Source organism: Syngnathus typhle, linkage group LG4 (genome assembly GCF_033458585.1).
Source record: "Syngnathus typhle isolate RoL2023-S1 ecotype Sweden linkage group LG4, RoL_Styp_1.0, whole genome shotgun sequence".
Taxonomy (NCBI): Eukaryota; Metazoa; Chordata; class Actinopteri; order Syngnathiformes; family Syngnathidae; genus Syngnathus; species Syngnathus typhle.
In genome coordinates, this window is record NC_083741.1 from 24,281,036 (window position 1) to 24,295,439 (window position 14,404).

General features: G+C 54.0%; 4 protein-coding genes across 5 annotated transcripts; 3 read left to right on the plus strand and 1 right to left on the minus strand.

Moving 5' to 3' along the window:
* The first annotated feature begins 518 nt into the window (after nt 1-518).
* Nucleotides 519-3,625, plus strand: gtf2a2 (general transcription factor IIA, 2). The gene is made up of 4 exons (XM_061277267.1): nt 519-710; nt 3,017-3,121; nt 3,260-3,386; nt 3,465-3,625. The coding sequence occupies exons 1-4, from the start codon at nt 639-641 to the stop codon at nt 3,488-3,490; spliced, it is 330 nt and encodes a 109-aa protein (XP_061133251.1). The 5' UTR covers nt 519-638; the 3' UTR covers nt 3,491-3,625.
* Nucleotides 3,626-3,676: 51 nt separating this feature from the next.
* On the plus strand, nt 3,677-5,735 carry LOC133153173 (interleukin-17F-like). Of its 2 annotated transcripts, none has more exons than XM_061277266.1 (3): nt 3,677-4,381; nt 4,966-5,193; nt 5,261-5,735. In XM_061277266.1, the coding sequence occupies exons 2-3, from the start codon at nt 5,003-5,005 to the stop codon at nt 5,508-5,510; spliced, it is 441 nt and encodes a 146-aa protein (XP_061133250.1). In that variant the 5' UTR covers nt 3,677-4,381; nt 4,966-5,002; the 3' UTR covers nt 5,511-5,735. The 2 variants fall into 2 exon arrangements, with proteins under 2 accessions (XP_061133250.1, XP_061133249.1); XM_061277265.1 differs by having other exon boundaries at nt 3,690-4,381; nt 4,997-5,193; nt 5,261-5,711.
* Nucleotides 5,736-6,191: 456 nt separating this feature from the next.
* On the plus strand, nt 6,192-12,453 carry gpn1 (GPN-loop GTPase 1). Its single transcript, XM_061277263.1, has 15 exons — nt 6,192-6,430; nt 6,985-7,078; nt 7,150-7,256; nt 7,358-7,395; nt 7,476-7,554; nt 7,679-7,773; nt 7,837-7,882; nt 8,009-8,155; nt 8,267-8,349; nt 8,720-8,759; nt 8,831-8,921; nt 9,349-9,462; nt 10,094-10,175; nt 10,696-12,348; nt 12,426-12,453. The coding sequence occupies exons 1-14, from the start codon at nt 6,305-6,307 to the stop codon at nt 10,805-10,807; spliced, it is 1,254 nt and encodes a 417-aa protein (XP_061133247.1). The 5' UTR covers nt 6,192-6,304; the 3' UTR covers nt 10,808-12,348; nt 12,426-12,453.
* On the minus strand, nt 11,149-14,008 carry lins1 (lines homolog 1). Its single transcript, XM_061277261.1, has 6 exons — nt 13,706-14,008; nt 13,549-13,644; nt 13,195-13,327; nt 12,497-13,024; nt 12,060-12,234; nt 11,149-11,832 (listed from the first exon to the last, which is right to left on the minus strand). The coding sequence occupies exons 1-6, from the start codon at nt 14,006-14,008 to the stop codon at nt 11,409-11,411; spliced, it is 1,659 nt and encodes a 552-aa protein (XP_061133245.1). The 3' UTR covers nt 11,149-11,408.
* Between the last annotated feature and the right edge of the window lie 396 nt (nt 14,009-14,404).

The following is a 14,404-nucleotide window of genomic DNA, read 5'->3' on the forward strand; positions in this document are numbered from 1 at the left end:
TTGGGCTGGAAACCCCGGCACTACGTAGAGACTCCCGCAGAGACGAAAGGCTTTCAGACGGCAGAGGGCAGTGTTGCGCTTCTCAGATGGCCGGCGGCAAACGCAAAGTAACAAAAATACTAACGAGGTCAGCACAGCATCATCAACTGAGGCATTTACCATCCCGTTACATTATTCGACATTGAAATAGAGAAAATCGATTATGCCCAGGGCACAAACTAGATCAGGGGAAGGCTGTCGTTTCTTGTACCTCGCTAAGTCAAATGCTTGTGCCGATCAGGATGTATATGCCAAGTCAAACTAGTCGAACGAGCGAGTGAAAATTTATCAAAAGGAGTTCCGTCAGCTAGATTGTCCATCGACAGATCAATCAATCAATCAATCAATCAATCAATCAATCAATCAATCTAGCTAACTATCGGAGTCTGGCCGAGGGGGCGCCACGCACGGTCAGTCGTGAAGAAGGAAAAGACGTCGTTTGCCCGTCAAGCGCGAGAAGAAGAACGAAAAGAAGTAGTTTTCCCGTCAAGCGCAAGAAGAAGACGACAACGCCGAAGAAGAGGACGCAACTGCTGCTGTGCAGTCGCGGGTCTCGCCAGTTGCCTCTGTTGCCTTGCGGCGTTCGTGCTTCGCTCGGCATGGCGTACCAGTTGTATAGGAACACCACGTTGGGAAACAGTTTGCAGGAGAGCCTGGACGAGCTCATTCAGGTGAGCAGCGAGCGAGCGAGCGAGCGTGCGTGCTAGCTGCTAATGCTTCCGCTAGCCCCCGGCTCAAACCCCTTCGACTTCTTCTGCTGACTAACACACACTCACAGTCTCCATTCCCTTCGGCACGTTCGCTCGTTTTAGGTTGGCTCACAAAATGATATGGCAACAATGTTGCCATATCATTTTGTGAGCCTGTCATCCCAATTTGCGCTACGGCAGCCCGTTCGCCATATTGGATGTGGCACATCGACGCCCCGACTTGACAGACTCCATGCGCGGGGACGATGCACATTCATCAAGGACGGACAAGACAGCTTGCGCCGATGACTGGCACTGTCTGCTGGCTGCTGTGTTTTATGCCCTGCAACATAAAAACCACAGAATACAACATTCTGTGGTTTTTATGTTTGTTTTTTAACCGGAGTGAAGTCGGGCGGCACGGTGTGAGCACGTCGCCCCACCGTTCGGCGGTGCAACGTTCCATTCCCGCTCCTGCCCCTTTTTTGCATGTTCTCCTGCGTGGGTTTCCTCCAGGCACTTCCATATTCTCAAAATCCGCACAGCAGGACCGCTCCAGATTGCCCGTAGGTGCAAATGGTCGTTTGTCTGTCAAGTCAAATCAAGTCAAGTTTATTTGTATAGCCCTAAATCACAAGCAGTCTCAAAGGGCTTCACATAGACCAGGGGTCACCAAACTACGGCCCGCGGGCCGGACACGGCCCGCGGGACCGTTTAATCCGGCCCGCCAACCCTGAATAAATTGTATTATTAAACTTTTTTTTTTTTGCTCATTTTGCCTGCAATGACTGCGTTTCCCCAGTAGATGGGGAAGCGCTCGCCTGCGCATTTACTACCGGAAGCCGTGTCAGAAAGCTCGGTGCACACTCACAAGTGCGTGTACGGACATGGCGCACTCGCGCTCTATTTGTATCAGTCCCGAATTTAGAGCGTGGGCTGTGACGACAGCATTCTTGTAATTTGCGCGCTGAGCTTTCAGATGCAGTTTTGCGCTAAAGCCACCCACAAACCTTCCCCTGGAATCCTTCCGTTAAAATGTCGCCCAAGTAAAGCAGGGTGAACAGTGCCGAGCGTTTAAAAGAGTTGCCAATTTGGCTCGACGTACGCGACGTGACGTTCAGCCACATGAACGTCAACATCTACCCGTCACAGATCGAGGTAAACGGACCAACACCTCGGATCTCGCCTAAGAATTGCCACAACAAATTTTACTCCAGACTATGACGCACTATCAAACTTTAACAAAAAAGACAGCGGTGTCTACAAGCCTACTGGAACCTACAAAAGGATTATAAGGAAGGAACACAAGAACTTTAAGAGACTGCTCATATGTGTCAGAGAGGTTCTGCTCTGACAACTGAGCTGAACTTTTATCTGTTAAGATTGTGCATGGCACAACAGAAAGTTAATGTTCCATGGTTTTTTTTCTATGAAGAACCCAGAGAGAGTTATTTAGTTATTATTTATTTCCTGTTTTTTCTGTGAAGAACTCAGAGAGGGTTTAGTTATTATTTATTTCATTAATAGTGTTATTATTTGTTTCCTGACTTTTTTTTCTGTAAAGAACCTGGAAAGGGTTATTAAATAACCGTTATTTGGTTATGTGTGGCTTTCTGGAAAATAAAAAATAAAAAAAAATTTTTAAGCTCCCCTACGATCGTCACACTTTTTCTGTTACAAACTGCCACCGGCCCGCCATCAGAGAAGGGAAAGGTTATGTGGCCCTCACAGGAAAAAGTTTGGGGACCCCTGACATAGACAGAAATTGACAATTATTCTCAAAGCATCCCCTGATCCTAAGCTCCCAAAAGGGCAAGGGAAAACTTAAAAACCCCTACTGGGGGAAAATAAGAAACCTTGACCACAGATGGAAGGATCCCCCTTTCAGGATCACCAGGTTGGAATGGATGCAGAGAGGGCACAAATGATGCAACGTGAACATCAATGAAATAAAAAGTGGATGTCCATGTCAGATCAGAGGGCTGCCGAAGGGGCTGCCCACCCTGCGATCGGTTGAGGGCGTCCCCCAGCGACGGCCCAAACTCAGCCGGAATGAGCTCTGGCGCCGACACACGGCCAGGAGATGGCTCTGGTGGGACCGAGAAAAGTCTAAAGAAGACATATCTTCAATCCGGACAATAATCCAGGTGTTTTGGTATCGCGAACAGTATCGACTGTGACCTTTTACACTGGCAATGACATGGGTCCGAAAAGGAAAGGCCGTAGCGCTTTGTATGAAACGTGCCGTGCATTCCTAACCAAACGTACCATTCTTGTTTGTCTGTCAGACGCAGCAGATCACGCCCCAGTTGGCCCTGCAGGTTCTTCTCCAGTTTGACAAAGCCATCAACACGGCGCTGGCCAACCGCGTTCGCAACCGCGTCAACTTCAAGGTGAGCCCGCCGGGGGAGCGCCTGCACGGCCCGTGTTCCTTTGTCGGTCGGCAATTTGCGGCCGCCGCCCTTGAACAAAGTCCGAGCGCTACTTTTGCCCTTCTGCGCGTCTTGACTTTGCGGCGCTTGTGTCGTCAGGGTTCGCTGAACACGTATCGCTTTTGCGACAACGTGTGGACCTTTGTGTTGAACGACGTGGAGTTTCGAGAAGTCACCGACCTGGTCAAGGTGGACAAAGTCAAGATTGTGGCGTGCGACGGAAAGAGTAAGTGGGCACGTGCGCGAGCCTCCTGCACCTTGCTCTGTCTTCTACGTTACCAATGAGTACACTTGTCTTTTCCAGATTCTGGCTCCAATGCCGCGGAGTGAGCGCGAGCCTTCTGCCGAGAGCCTCGCCTCAAGTGTACATATGCGTGTCATTTATGTGTGCAAGGCAACTTGCAGCATTTTCTTTTAGTCTTGTTTTCTACTTTGATGAAACTTGAATAAAAAAGAAAAAGTCAAGTGGGTGTGTCTTTTGGCTGACGGCGGCGAGCGTCTGCGGCACTGCAGCAGAGGGTTGCAGGGTGGCTGCCGCCGCCTTTGACTGAACGATAAGACGCTCTTCTGGAAAGAGACGCTGGTCGCAAAGAGAAGCTTCTAGGACCGGGCGAGAAGAGCAGCGAAAGAAAGTCGGCCGAGTCGGAACGCGGGCGGAAGGAAGGAAGCAGAGGATGCGCCACTGCAGCTGTGTGGTTGCGAGTGAGTCACTGCAAAGCAGGTCAGACTCGCTGACACGCACCGACGGCTTCCTGTCTCGGGCGGGCGCCTTCATCTCCCTGCGCAACCATCGAAGGCCAGATGAGGGCCTACTTCACAGCGGAAGGAGAGAGGTTCCCATGTCCTGGCTCTGACCCTTCACTTTGCCTTTGCCCTGGCTCTTTGTGGCGAATGTCGGGGGGGTGACTGGCTAGCTAGCTCGCGCGCGTCTGCGGGGAAGTCACCATCCTTTCATCCCAAAACGGAACCTGACCAGATCAAAGAATCGAAAGTGGGTCGGGCGTCACGCTTTGACGCGCCCCGTCACACTTTGACACGCCGGCCGGTGCGGTTTTAGCGAGGAAGATCAAAGATGACACGGGCGCCGGCAGATGAGGATAAAGGCCCCCGAGGAATGGCGCAGACTTGTCATTGGTGCTCCTCCGCCGGCCGTCGTGTGACAAGGGAGCGTTCCGCTGAGTGACGACAATGTTTCCCACGCTAAACGGTGCCCTCCTGACGGTAAGACCCGAGCCAGGCCGTGTATGCTGGCTGGCCAAGCATCTCCTCAGATGGAGAGGCCCTCCCTCCGTGGCTTTTGAGCTTGTCTCCGTCCGTCTGTCCATTGTCCCTGTGCGCAGCCTTCTGCGTCCGTCTGTGTTGCGGCGCGCGCGCGCCTTTCCGTTTGTTCACCGCCGGCCGGGTCGAGTCCCGTCCATTTCAAATCCTGGAGCAGGGGCCGGCGCGGTTGGCAGGATGCAACGGATGGCGCGCGGGCACGGCGCTGTACCGAGCGACCATTTAAGACGCCCCCCCCGCCCGCTCTTGGTGGCAGATTTATCCCAGTGTGCTGTCGTCTCCCTTTGGGGCCTCTCGAAAGGGCGACGACACGGAGTCACAGTGAAATGGTCTGCGCACCTACTTTGTGCCGTGCCGTCCTCCGGTTTGTTTTTTTGCGCCCCGTGCTTGAAGCGGTTAGCGTAAAATGAAGAAGGAACGGCGTCACCTGATGTCTGCCCTTTGCCGTGCACGTCCCGCTTTCAACCATCCGTCGGCCATAATGGGCGTAGCGTGATGCTTTTCCTTCCTGTCGTGGTCTTTCTTAGCTTTGATGAGCGCTGGGTGCGATGGGTTCAGGTGGCGATGGCAATGTCGACGGCGTTGATGTGGGAGGGCACGGCGGTGGCCGCGGTGGGAGCAGACCGCCGGTCCGAAGACAGGAGCCACGAGGCGCCGACCGAAACGGTGACCCTCGAGTTCAACCCAGACGTCTTGCTCTCTGCCAAAACGTTGCGAGCGCTGCACAACCGCTCCATCTCACCCTGGACGTATAAGTAAGGAAACGCACGCACGCACACATCCATGCAGTTCCATATTGATGACCCTGTGGCGCTCGCTCAGCGTGTCGCAGGACGCGGCGCTCTTTCCTCCCGTGTCTGAGGCCCGCTGCGTGTTGCGCGGCTGCCTGGACTCGAGCGGCGTGGAAGACCTGAGGCTGGAGTCGCGGCCCATCCTGCATCAGGTTCTGCTGCTGCGCCGCGTCAAGTCGTCGGGCGCCCACCCGCATCAGACGCGCCGCTACCGCTTGGAACGCCGCCTCGTCGCCGTCGGCTGCACGTGTGTCAGAGATCAGCAGCGGCCACGCCTCTGACGTCGCCTTGATTGGGAACAAATCTCACCAATAAATGTGACAAACTCACTGCGTCGTATCCAATTTCTTTCTCTCGCTCGCCCTTATACCCCTGGACGGGAGGCGAAAGTCCCCCAGGCTGATGAACTCTCAGCACTCCGAGTCATCACTGTGCAATAACATCCTGTTACTAAATGTTCTTAGTTACCTGTATGTTGTACAGAGGCTGAGATCAAATTCCCTGTTTGGCATGCACAAACTTGGTCAATAAAGCTGGGTCTGAATGTGCGTGAAATAGCCCTTAGAGTAGACGCTTGATTGCTTGCTTGCTTGCTTGCTTGCTTGCTTGCTTGGAGGAGTTCCTTCACAAAACCAAATAGAGAAGAGAAGAGGAGAACGTCTTTATTGCCATTGGACACCAGGTAGCGTGCGGGAGGGAGTGAGGGAGGGAGGGAGCGCTGCTCTGTCTGTCTGTCTGTCTGTCTATCAAGTGTGCAAAGTTGGGAGTCAAATGGCGGCAAGAGAGGAGAGCCAGGCGGAGAATCAAATCCAAGGCAGTTATGTTGTTTAAAGTGTATGGAAAGTCGCCTTTTATTTTTTGGCGAGTTGTTAGACATTTGATTTTTTTAGTTGTTTAGTCGTCAGTTTGGTTCGCGCTTTGCATCAGTGGGTGGCGGTAATGCGCAAGAGGGAGCAGAAGAGGGAGACGAAGAAGACGTGGGGGGCGAGGAAGAAGAAGGAGAAAGAGCTCAAGAAGGAGACGAAGAAGAAGTGGAAGAAGAAGAAGACAGAGACGAGACGCGACGCTTTAAACAATGGCGGCGCGCGACGCAAGCGTTGGCGTTTCGTTGGATGAGGCAGAGAATGTTGACGATGGGAGAAAAGCTGTGTGTTTACTCGTGCTCGGCATGGCCGGATCCGGCAAGACGACCTTCGTTCAGGTAACGCATCAAAGAAATGGCGCCAATGCGAGTCCCTCCCCCCCCCCCCCCCCCCCTTTGCACAGCATCAAGTGTCACTCACTTGCTGCGTTCACGTCGCACCGAGAGGACGTCGAGTCAAACAAAAAGCTGCTCACGTTTTCTTGAGTCATTGTCGTGTTTCCCGTCACTTCGGCGAGCCTCAAAAGGGCACTGCTCCACGTTTGTGGCTCCTGACACGAAGCCGCCTCGCCTACACGCTCTTGCTCTTTAAACTTGAGCCACTTGAGTTGATCTGTCATCGTCGCAAACGTCTCAGATTCTTGGAATTTATATTGCCAATGAAACGTACCTACACTGGCTTGAATAATACACAATACCAACTGATAACTGCTGTACAGGCTTGTGATTCAAGTAGTTGCACTTTCCAAAAGCTTGCTCACTCCCTCTTGGGTGATCTGCTCAACAGTAGTTTTGTTGTCGTTTTTTAAATGTCGGCAAAATCCGCTGACGGCAATAACGGACTGTCCTAATAATGGCCTGGTGGTGGGTTTCTCGTCCGGACGAATCCACAGAGGCTGGCGGCTCACCTTCACACCCTCCAAAGTCCCCCGTACCTCATCAACCTGGACCCGGCCGTTCACGATGTTCCCTTCCCGGCCAACATAGGTAAGGCGACGCTGCACGCGGCTCCCTTCCCCGTGTGACCTTTCACATTTGACCCACCTGGCGGGCGGCAGACATTCGAGACACGGTCAACTACAAAGAGGTGATGAAGCAGTACGGCCTGGGACCCAACGGAGCCATTGTCACGTCGCTCAACCTCTTTGCCACACGCTTCGATCAGGTGAGCCGGGCCGGGCCGGGCCGGGCCCAATTTGCCCGCCTGTCCGCTTTGGTCCACGCTCCAATTGTAGTCATGAATGATACGTTTGCCTGTCGTTTTAGGTGATGCGTTTCATTGAGAAGAAGCAGCACAGTCACAGGTCAGTTAAGGCAGCGCCAGCAAGAGGCCCATCTGGCACGCTGGTTTTGACGCCGCGCACGCTCCGCCCTCCCTCCGCAGGTACGTGCTCATCGATACGCCGGGCCAGATCGAAGTGTTCACGTGGTCGGCGTCGGGCAGCATCATCACGGAAGCGCTGGTGCGTCACGCGCGCTCAAAGCCGACGCAAACGATTGACGCGCCGGTGCTCGAAGCCGGCGCAAACGACTGACGCGCCGGTGCTCGAAGCTGGCGCAAACGATTGACGCGCCGGTGCTCGCCAGGCCTCGTCCTTCCCCTGCGTGGTGCTCTACGTGCTGGACACGTCCCGCAGCGTCAGTCCCGTCACCTTCATGTCCAACATGCTGTACGCCTGCAGGTAGGTCAAGGTAGGTCTTGAGGCGGTGACATTTTGCCATTGAGCCAATGTTTGTCCTTTCAGCATTCTCTACAAGACCAAACTGCCCTTTGTTGTGGTCATGAACAAAGTGAGTGTGCATCATTGTTGTCAGCGCCTCTTTGTTTTGAGGCCAAATGGGAATTTGGGAATGAGCCGGCAGGCGGGCCGGCCGGCCGGCCACGTTGATGCTGACAAAGGCCCGTGCGTCTTGCAGACAGACATCATTGAGGAAAGCTTCGCCGTGGAGTGGATGAAGGACTTTGAGGCTTTCCAGGACGCCCTCAACCAGGAAAGCTCGTACGTCAGCAACCTGACGCGCTCCATGAGTCTGGTCCTGGACGAGTTCTATGCCAACCTCAGGGTAACCGAGGGGGCCGCCTCCTTTCAGGGCCCGACGCCCAGCGGTGGCCTCGGCGCTTCTTTCTGTTCTTTTCCCCACGGCGCTCCAAAGTCATTTGCGGTTGTGGCGCAGGTAGCGGGCGTGTCGTCAGTGACGGGCAGCGGATTGGAGGAGCTGCTGGTTCAGGTGCGGGAAGCCGCCGACGAGTACGAAAGGTGAGACTCTCTTGTCTTTTGCTCATTGCGCCCTTGACCCCCCCTGGGTTAGGCTAAGGGTTAACCCTCCTCCGAGCGTTATGAAAAGACTCCCGAGCCACTGGTCAAAGTCTCCGCTTGCTATTGTCTGACTTGCGATCGGCCCGCTCCTGTGCCGTTTGTTTCGGCCAATGTTGCTCCTGCACCACTTGAATTTCAGAGCGGGCGGTAAACTCGCGGCCTGCGGGGCGGGCCACCGCGCTCCTCGTTCAAACGAGCCAGGCTGCCGCTGAGGCGAAGTTAGCGGGCAATGTTGCGGACGCTAACACGTTAGCCAGCAGTTGCTCGAAATGCTTCAAATCAATCCGGCACTTGCCCTTGTGTCGCTTAGGGATTATCGACCGGAATACGAGAGACTCCGCCAGCAGCTGGTGAGTGTTTCCGAGCGCCCCGGACGGGTGGCGCAGACTTCGAGCTTCCTCTGTGCCTTTCTCGCTGTCAGACGGATGCCCAGAGCGGAAAGCGGCGGGAACAGCTGGAGCGACTGGCCAGGGATCTCGGCGCCGTCCGCATGCCGTCGGCGTCTGTTGCAGGTGGGCAAAAAAAACGATGGCAATCGGGCGGGCGGGCGCGCGCTTCTCCTCACTTGTGTTTTGGCTTGGAAGCGTCAGAAAGTCAGCAGCGGGCGCCTTCCCAAATGAAAGCGCTCGCATGGAATGGAATGGAATGCAGACAACAAAATCATGTGCACTGCTTTTGGTTTCTTTTTATTAGTTGTTTCTTATTTTCCTTTGTTCTCATTGGTTGCGCAGTTTGTGCATTGGCAACTGGTATACGTTGAGTGGAAAGAATAGAAAGCAACACAGCTTGCCTTTTTTCTGGGTGGGCCCGTTCCACGGCCGGCCCACGTAACTTCAAGCATTGACCGCTCGCTGGGCCGGTCTTGCTGCTCCTTTGAGTGTTTCAACACAGGGAATGCCGCTTCTCATGAAGGGGGGGGGGGTTTCTTGTTTGTTGCAGAAAAAGTCCACGTGGGCGGGCCCAGCGACCTCATTATGACTCGTGGCATCTGTGACTCAGAAGATGACACGGCGGCAGCGGCGGACAGCGACACGGATGACGTGGACCACAGTAGTAAGATGGGGGGGGGGGACACACACACACACACAAACACATTGATTTGAGTGCGCCGTTGATAGCAGAGGCTTCTATTTGGCACGTCTTCCGAAACAGAAAGCGATGTCTGCGGTCCTTCTCAAGCGCGTTTGCGCTCACCCCCGCAACCTTCTTCATTGTTGTGGCGGGCTGCATGGTAGTTTCCTCGGGAGGGCCATTATGACCGTTAACGCCTTTTATTATAGACAGTATAGGCTAGACGACAAACTGCCGAATCACTAGGCTAGACTAAAACTGCTGAAATATTGTTAAAAGCTCAATGGTAACAAGAATTTCTCGCAATATCTGTATTTCTTTAAAAGTGAGGACAATTTGTAATTTTAGTATTGACACAATTTGTCTTGGGGCCACCTAAAATGATGTGGTGGGCCGTATCTAGCCCCCGAGCCTGGCGTTTGACAGTAATCTTTTTTTTTTTTCTCTCTCTTGAAATGCTAAACTTGCCTAGCGCTCTGCTGTGCCTTTGGCTTGCTCATTATTCACCTCCTCTTCACTGGGGTTTGGGCCGCTGGAGAACACGGTCACAATGGCTGGGGATGGAGCATTTGAGCGCTGATATCTCCTGTGTCATGTGTGTGTTTGTTTACAGAAGTGGAGGAGAGCAAAGAGAAGGACTCCTTTGGAATTTTTCTGCGCGAGAGGAGGGAGGTGGTCGAAGTGCGAAATCGCAAGTACGGCTTGCCAGAAGGTCCTTGACGGACGTCGATTCGAGCCAAAGACGGTCTAGCCGAGATTTCCGCAATGAGTGTAAAAAAAAGGCCAAATATGAACGAAGTTAAAGACTTGTATTTTAATTTAAAATTCAATTATTTAGGGGAAGCCTGTTTTTCTTCAAACACGATTATTGGGGCATAATCCCTGCTTTGAACTAGTTTTTTTTTTTTTTTGTCTTCCTCTTTTCTCTTAACCTTAATGCGTTTGTAATGTAAGCTGTGGATTGAGTCCCTATCCCCACTGGACTAACCCTAACACACTAACCCTGTTCTCTGTTTTCCAAATATAAACTTTGAATGAAATCTCCATGTGTGTGTTTTGTCCCAAATAAAAGTGGCACGTGTTGGAGGCTTTTTGGTACTGATACCCAAAGTGCGCTAGTCTTGTTCTTTAATTCAACTTTGAGTGGGATCACCACCAATTTTACATGGATATTGTATTGAATGAGTGTCTTTTTGTTGTCTGTGTTTTCTTTAGTACACTCTGGCCAGATCAGGCCAGCCCCAACCAGCAATTTCAGCAGCAGCAATCTCTCCAAAAATTCCCTCAACAGACACTGACCGCCGTTGGTCACTCAGCTGGTGAGTAGTACGTACATAGAGCGGCTGGTTGGCTGGCTGCTGTGGTACGTTGATGGCCAGTAGTCCAGAAGCCGTCCGAACCACGCATCAAACACGTTCCATCTGATTGTATGTTTGTTAAAGCTCGCTGCTCAGAAGATGCTGCACTTTAGCTGGCTGAGGTTTTACTGCTTCACTGAACTTTTCAAATCATTTCAAGCAGCAAAAGTGGCCAAATAACCAGTGGCACAGGCCGTGCTTGTTGCAGCAAAGATGGCAACAATGGTTGCCCATGTGCAGCACGATTGAGGATGTATGGCGCATGCGCAAGGTTAAAGGGCCACAAAGACGATTACAAAAAAAGACATGGTGTGTTTTTAATTTATTTATTGCAATTTAGACATGACAGACAGCGTGTATAAAAAAAAAAGACGGGCAATTTTGCTATCGGGCTGAGCGACGCGTTTGAAAGTTGATGGCGTTTTAAAACCGCTCACCTTGTGACTATTTTGCCAAATGATGAACTTGTTCAGAGGCTGAAATTTGGACAACTAACCATGAGCAACTCATCCGATGCTCGATTAGTTGTCGAGAGGAGGGGCTAAGTTGCAGCATGAAGCGCGTAGTCGGTCAGGTCAGTCCGTCCTGGCCAAGCTGTCGTGTCACTTGCCATAAGAGTCGCAGGAGCGCGTCTGCCTTGTATGGAAAAAGTTTCTTGTGGTGCAGCCTGGCCAGCAAGAGGTGCAGCCGGAGCAGACAACGCCTTGCTCTCCCCAACGTGTGCTCGCCCGTCCGCCTTCGCCCTTCTCGGCCAAAGGGAACCCTCGGCAGCGCCTCCGCGTCCAGTCGCCGGCACGAGGCGGCGAAACTCCGCCACTCAGTCCTCAGGTAGCGCAGGTAGCGCAGAAAGTACTCCAGGAAGCAGGTTTCCGTCGACATGAGGAAGTCCAGCAGGATGCGGTGGTCCCACCAGACGGCGCGCAGGAGGAACAGGAAGTGGCAGTGCGGGTTGCAGCCGGCGGTGCAGGGGGCTTCGGCGCTCGAGGAGTTCTCTCTGCCGGGAGGCACAAAGGCGCATTTGCTCTTGGCAAGGGCGGCGCTGCCAATGCTGGAAATCCACTCAGCACGAGCGAGCCACTTGAATTTTCTTTTGGCTTCACAAATAGTGACCAGTCTGCTCCCAGTGTGGACCTGGCAGCGCTATGCATGGCAGCAGCCTCCCACTGGTGTGTGAATGTGCGGCGTTGTAAAGCGCCAAATGCGTGCAGTCCAGTGACGTACCTGAGGCGGAGGAAGATGACGTGCGCCGCTTTGGCCGCTTCCATCATATCGTCGTCCTGCTCAGCAAACAGCAGCGGGAGGAGCGCGCAGTCGTGATCGGCGTCCGTCGGCCGGAGTCCCCTCTCGCGCAGGAACCGCCATAGACGTGTCAGATGACCCCCGGCCTCCCCGTCGCCTGGACAAATGTGACGCGGTGATGGTGGGGGACCGCGAGACCGGTGCTCTCATGACCACCGCAAGGATCAAAAAAGGTTTCCCGTCTGAGCCGCACAAGCGCACGTTTTGACGGGTACAAAGCGTGAAAAACATTGCCACATTTACCAGACGGCACAAATAAGGAAATGACCCATGTCGTCATGGCAACAGGAAAACATCCATCCATCCATCCATCCAATCGCAGGGCAGGAAAACCATGCTGGTCGTTTTGCTGTTCTCACCTGTGTCGGCGGACGTCACGTGATACTGGACGCTTTTGATGAGCAGCAGGCTGACGGCACGCAGCATGGCCGTGTCGCACGCACCGTCTTCGCTGCCTCCTTTGCTGCTGCGCGACCCGCCGAAAAAGGTCAGCGACTTGGCGCTCACGCTCGACAGCCAATCGCCCGCCGCTGCGTCCAACACGGCGGCGGTGAGTGCGCCGACGTCGGCGGCGCTTTCTCCGCACGTTCCCAGCCAGTCCTCGCCAGCCTTGCGCAGCGCCGCCCGCTTCAGCAACAGCGCCGCCCTCTTGCTGACAAAGTAGAGTGGCGCGCGGCTGACGGCAGCTACCAACGCGGCGGCGTGGACGTACGTCAGCCGTGGGCTCCCGCCGCCAGATGCCGTGAGGAACTCCAGCAAGTCCAGCAGGTGGCAAAAGGTGTCGGCGAGGCCAGATGCGCTACCGGCGCTCTGGTCGGCGCTGAGGAACCTGGACGCTGCTGTGCAGACGCTCACGTCAAAGGCCGCGACGAGCGTCCTGACCGCTTCTGATGGATCAAAGACAACAGTCAGTCTCTTCTCTTTGGACGGCACTTTGCGCCCGTCAAACCACGAGCCGTGCCTTTGCGCTACGGAAGGATGCAGCACTTTGCAAAACTCGCCGCTGAGACACTGGACCGCCTCGCGGTGCTTTACTTTAGGGTGTGTGACATTTGACCTGGGCGCTTGGCGCGCAGAAGTTCCTGGAGGACATGCGTCAGCGACCACAAGCAGGCGTCCAGTTGGGGGCCAGTGGGCAAGCTGAGCAGCGCCCGCTCGCAGGTCCCGTGCCAGGAGGGATGGAGCACGCCCTATCGTTGGGTCATAAAGGTACGTCGGACATAAAGGTATTTGTCTGGAAATAACGACGCACTTGTCAAACATCAGCTTAAGCGTTGGCCCTGCTGCTGCCGCCGCCGCCGCCGCCGCTGCTGAGGCTGCTGCACCTGCCTGGGCGCTTCTGATTACATCGTTTTCTTGTGGCTGGCTGGATTTGTACCGCCTGGTCTTAATCATGGAATAAAGCACTTACGGATACTTGCAGTTGGTAGAGGACACAAGCGGAGGCGCTCTTCGCAGCCAAGTGACGGACCACTTGATCTCGCTCTTCACACGCAAACGTTGCCACCTGCCGCGCGTTAGCGTTAGCATTGTGAGCTGAGGCGGGACGCCGCGCGACACTCTCTCACCATCTGAGACACGACGTCCAGGTCCCGAAGCAGGACCTCCAGCGTGTCTTGGTAGAAGCGGGCGAGGTGTGACGTGGGAGCCGTCACCGTGGCAACCATCCTGCCGATCAGCGTCAGAGCCAAGCAGGTCGCATCCTGAGCGGCCGCGCCGTAGCCAGGATAGGCGTGCACGCCGTCGATGATCGCGCGCGCCACCTGCTTGACGTCTTGCTTCGGTTTTGTAGCACGCGCGTTCACCAAGCACTCGTAAACCTCAGCGAGGACAGCCACGAGCTTCCGAGGCGCTGCGCCGGCGGACGCCATCTTTGAGGGGGAGTGGCGTCACGTGACGTGACACGAGGCGTCACGTCCAGATGCGGGCTTGTTCTCTCTCGCTTTCTCAAACTGTAAACACAAAGACCAGTTTAGTTGTGAGCAAGCTTTGATATCATACATGTATTATTTAAATGTGGAATTCTTTTCCAGCAACTCATTTGACAACGCGCCACAGAGTAATGCAAATTCTAAAAAATAAAGTTGGACGGGAAAATGCACGTGGCATAAAGGGGGTTAGGGCGTCACTAGATGCAGCGTCACCATGTACTAATGAGCGCCACAGCCTAATATAACTTTCCCCCACTTTTAAACAGGACGTAGCAAAGCCCCCCAAAAGACGCTAATCAATCATTCAAGTTCGATAGATTTCTTTCATCTAGCTTT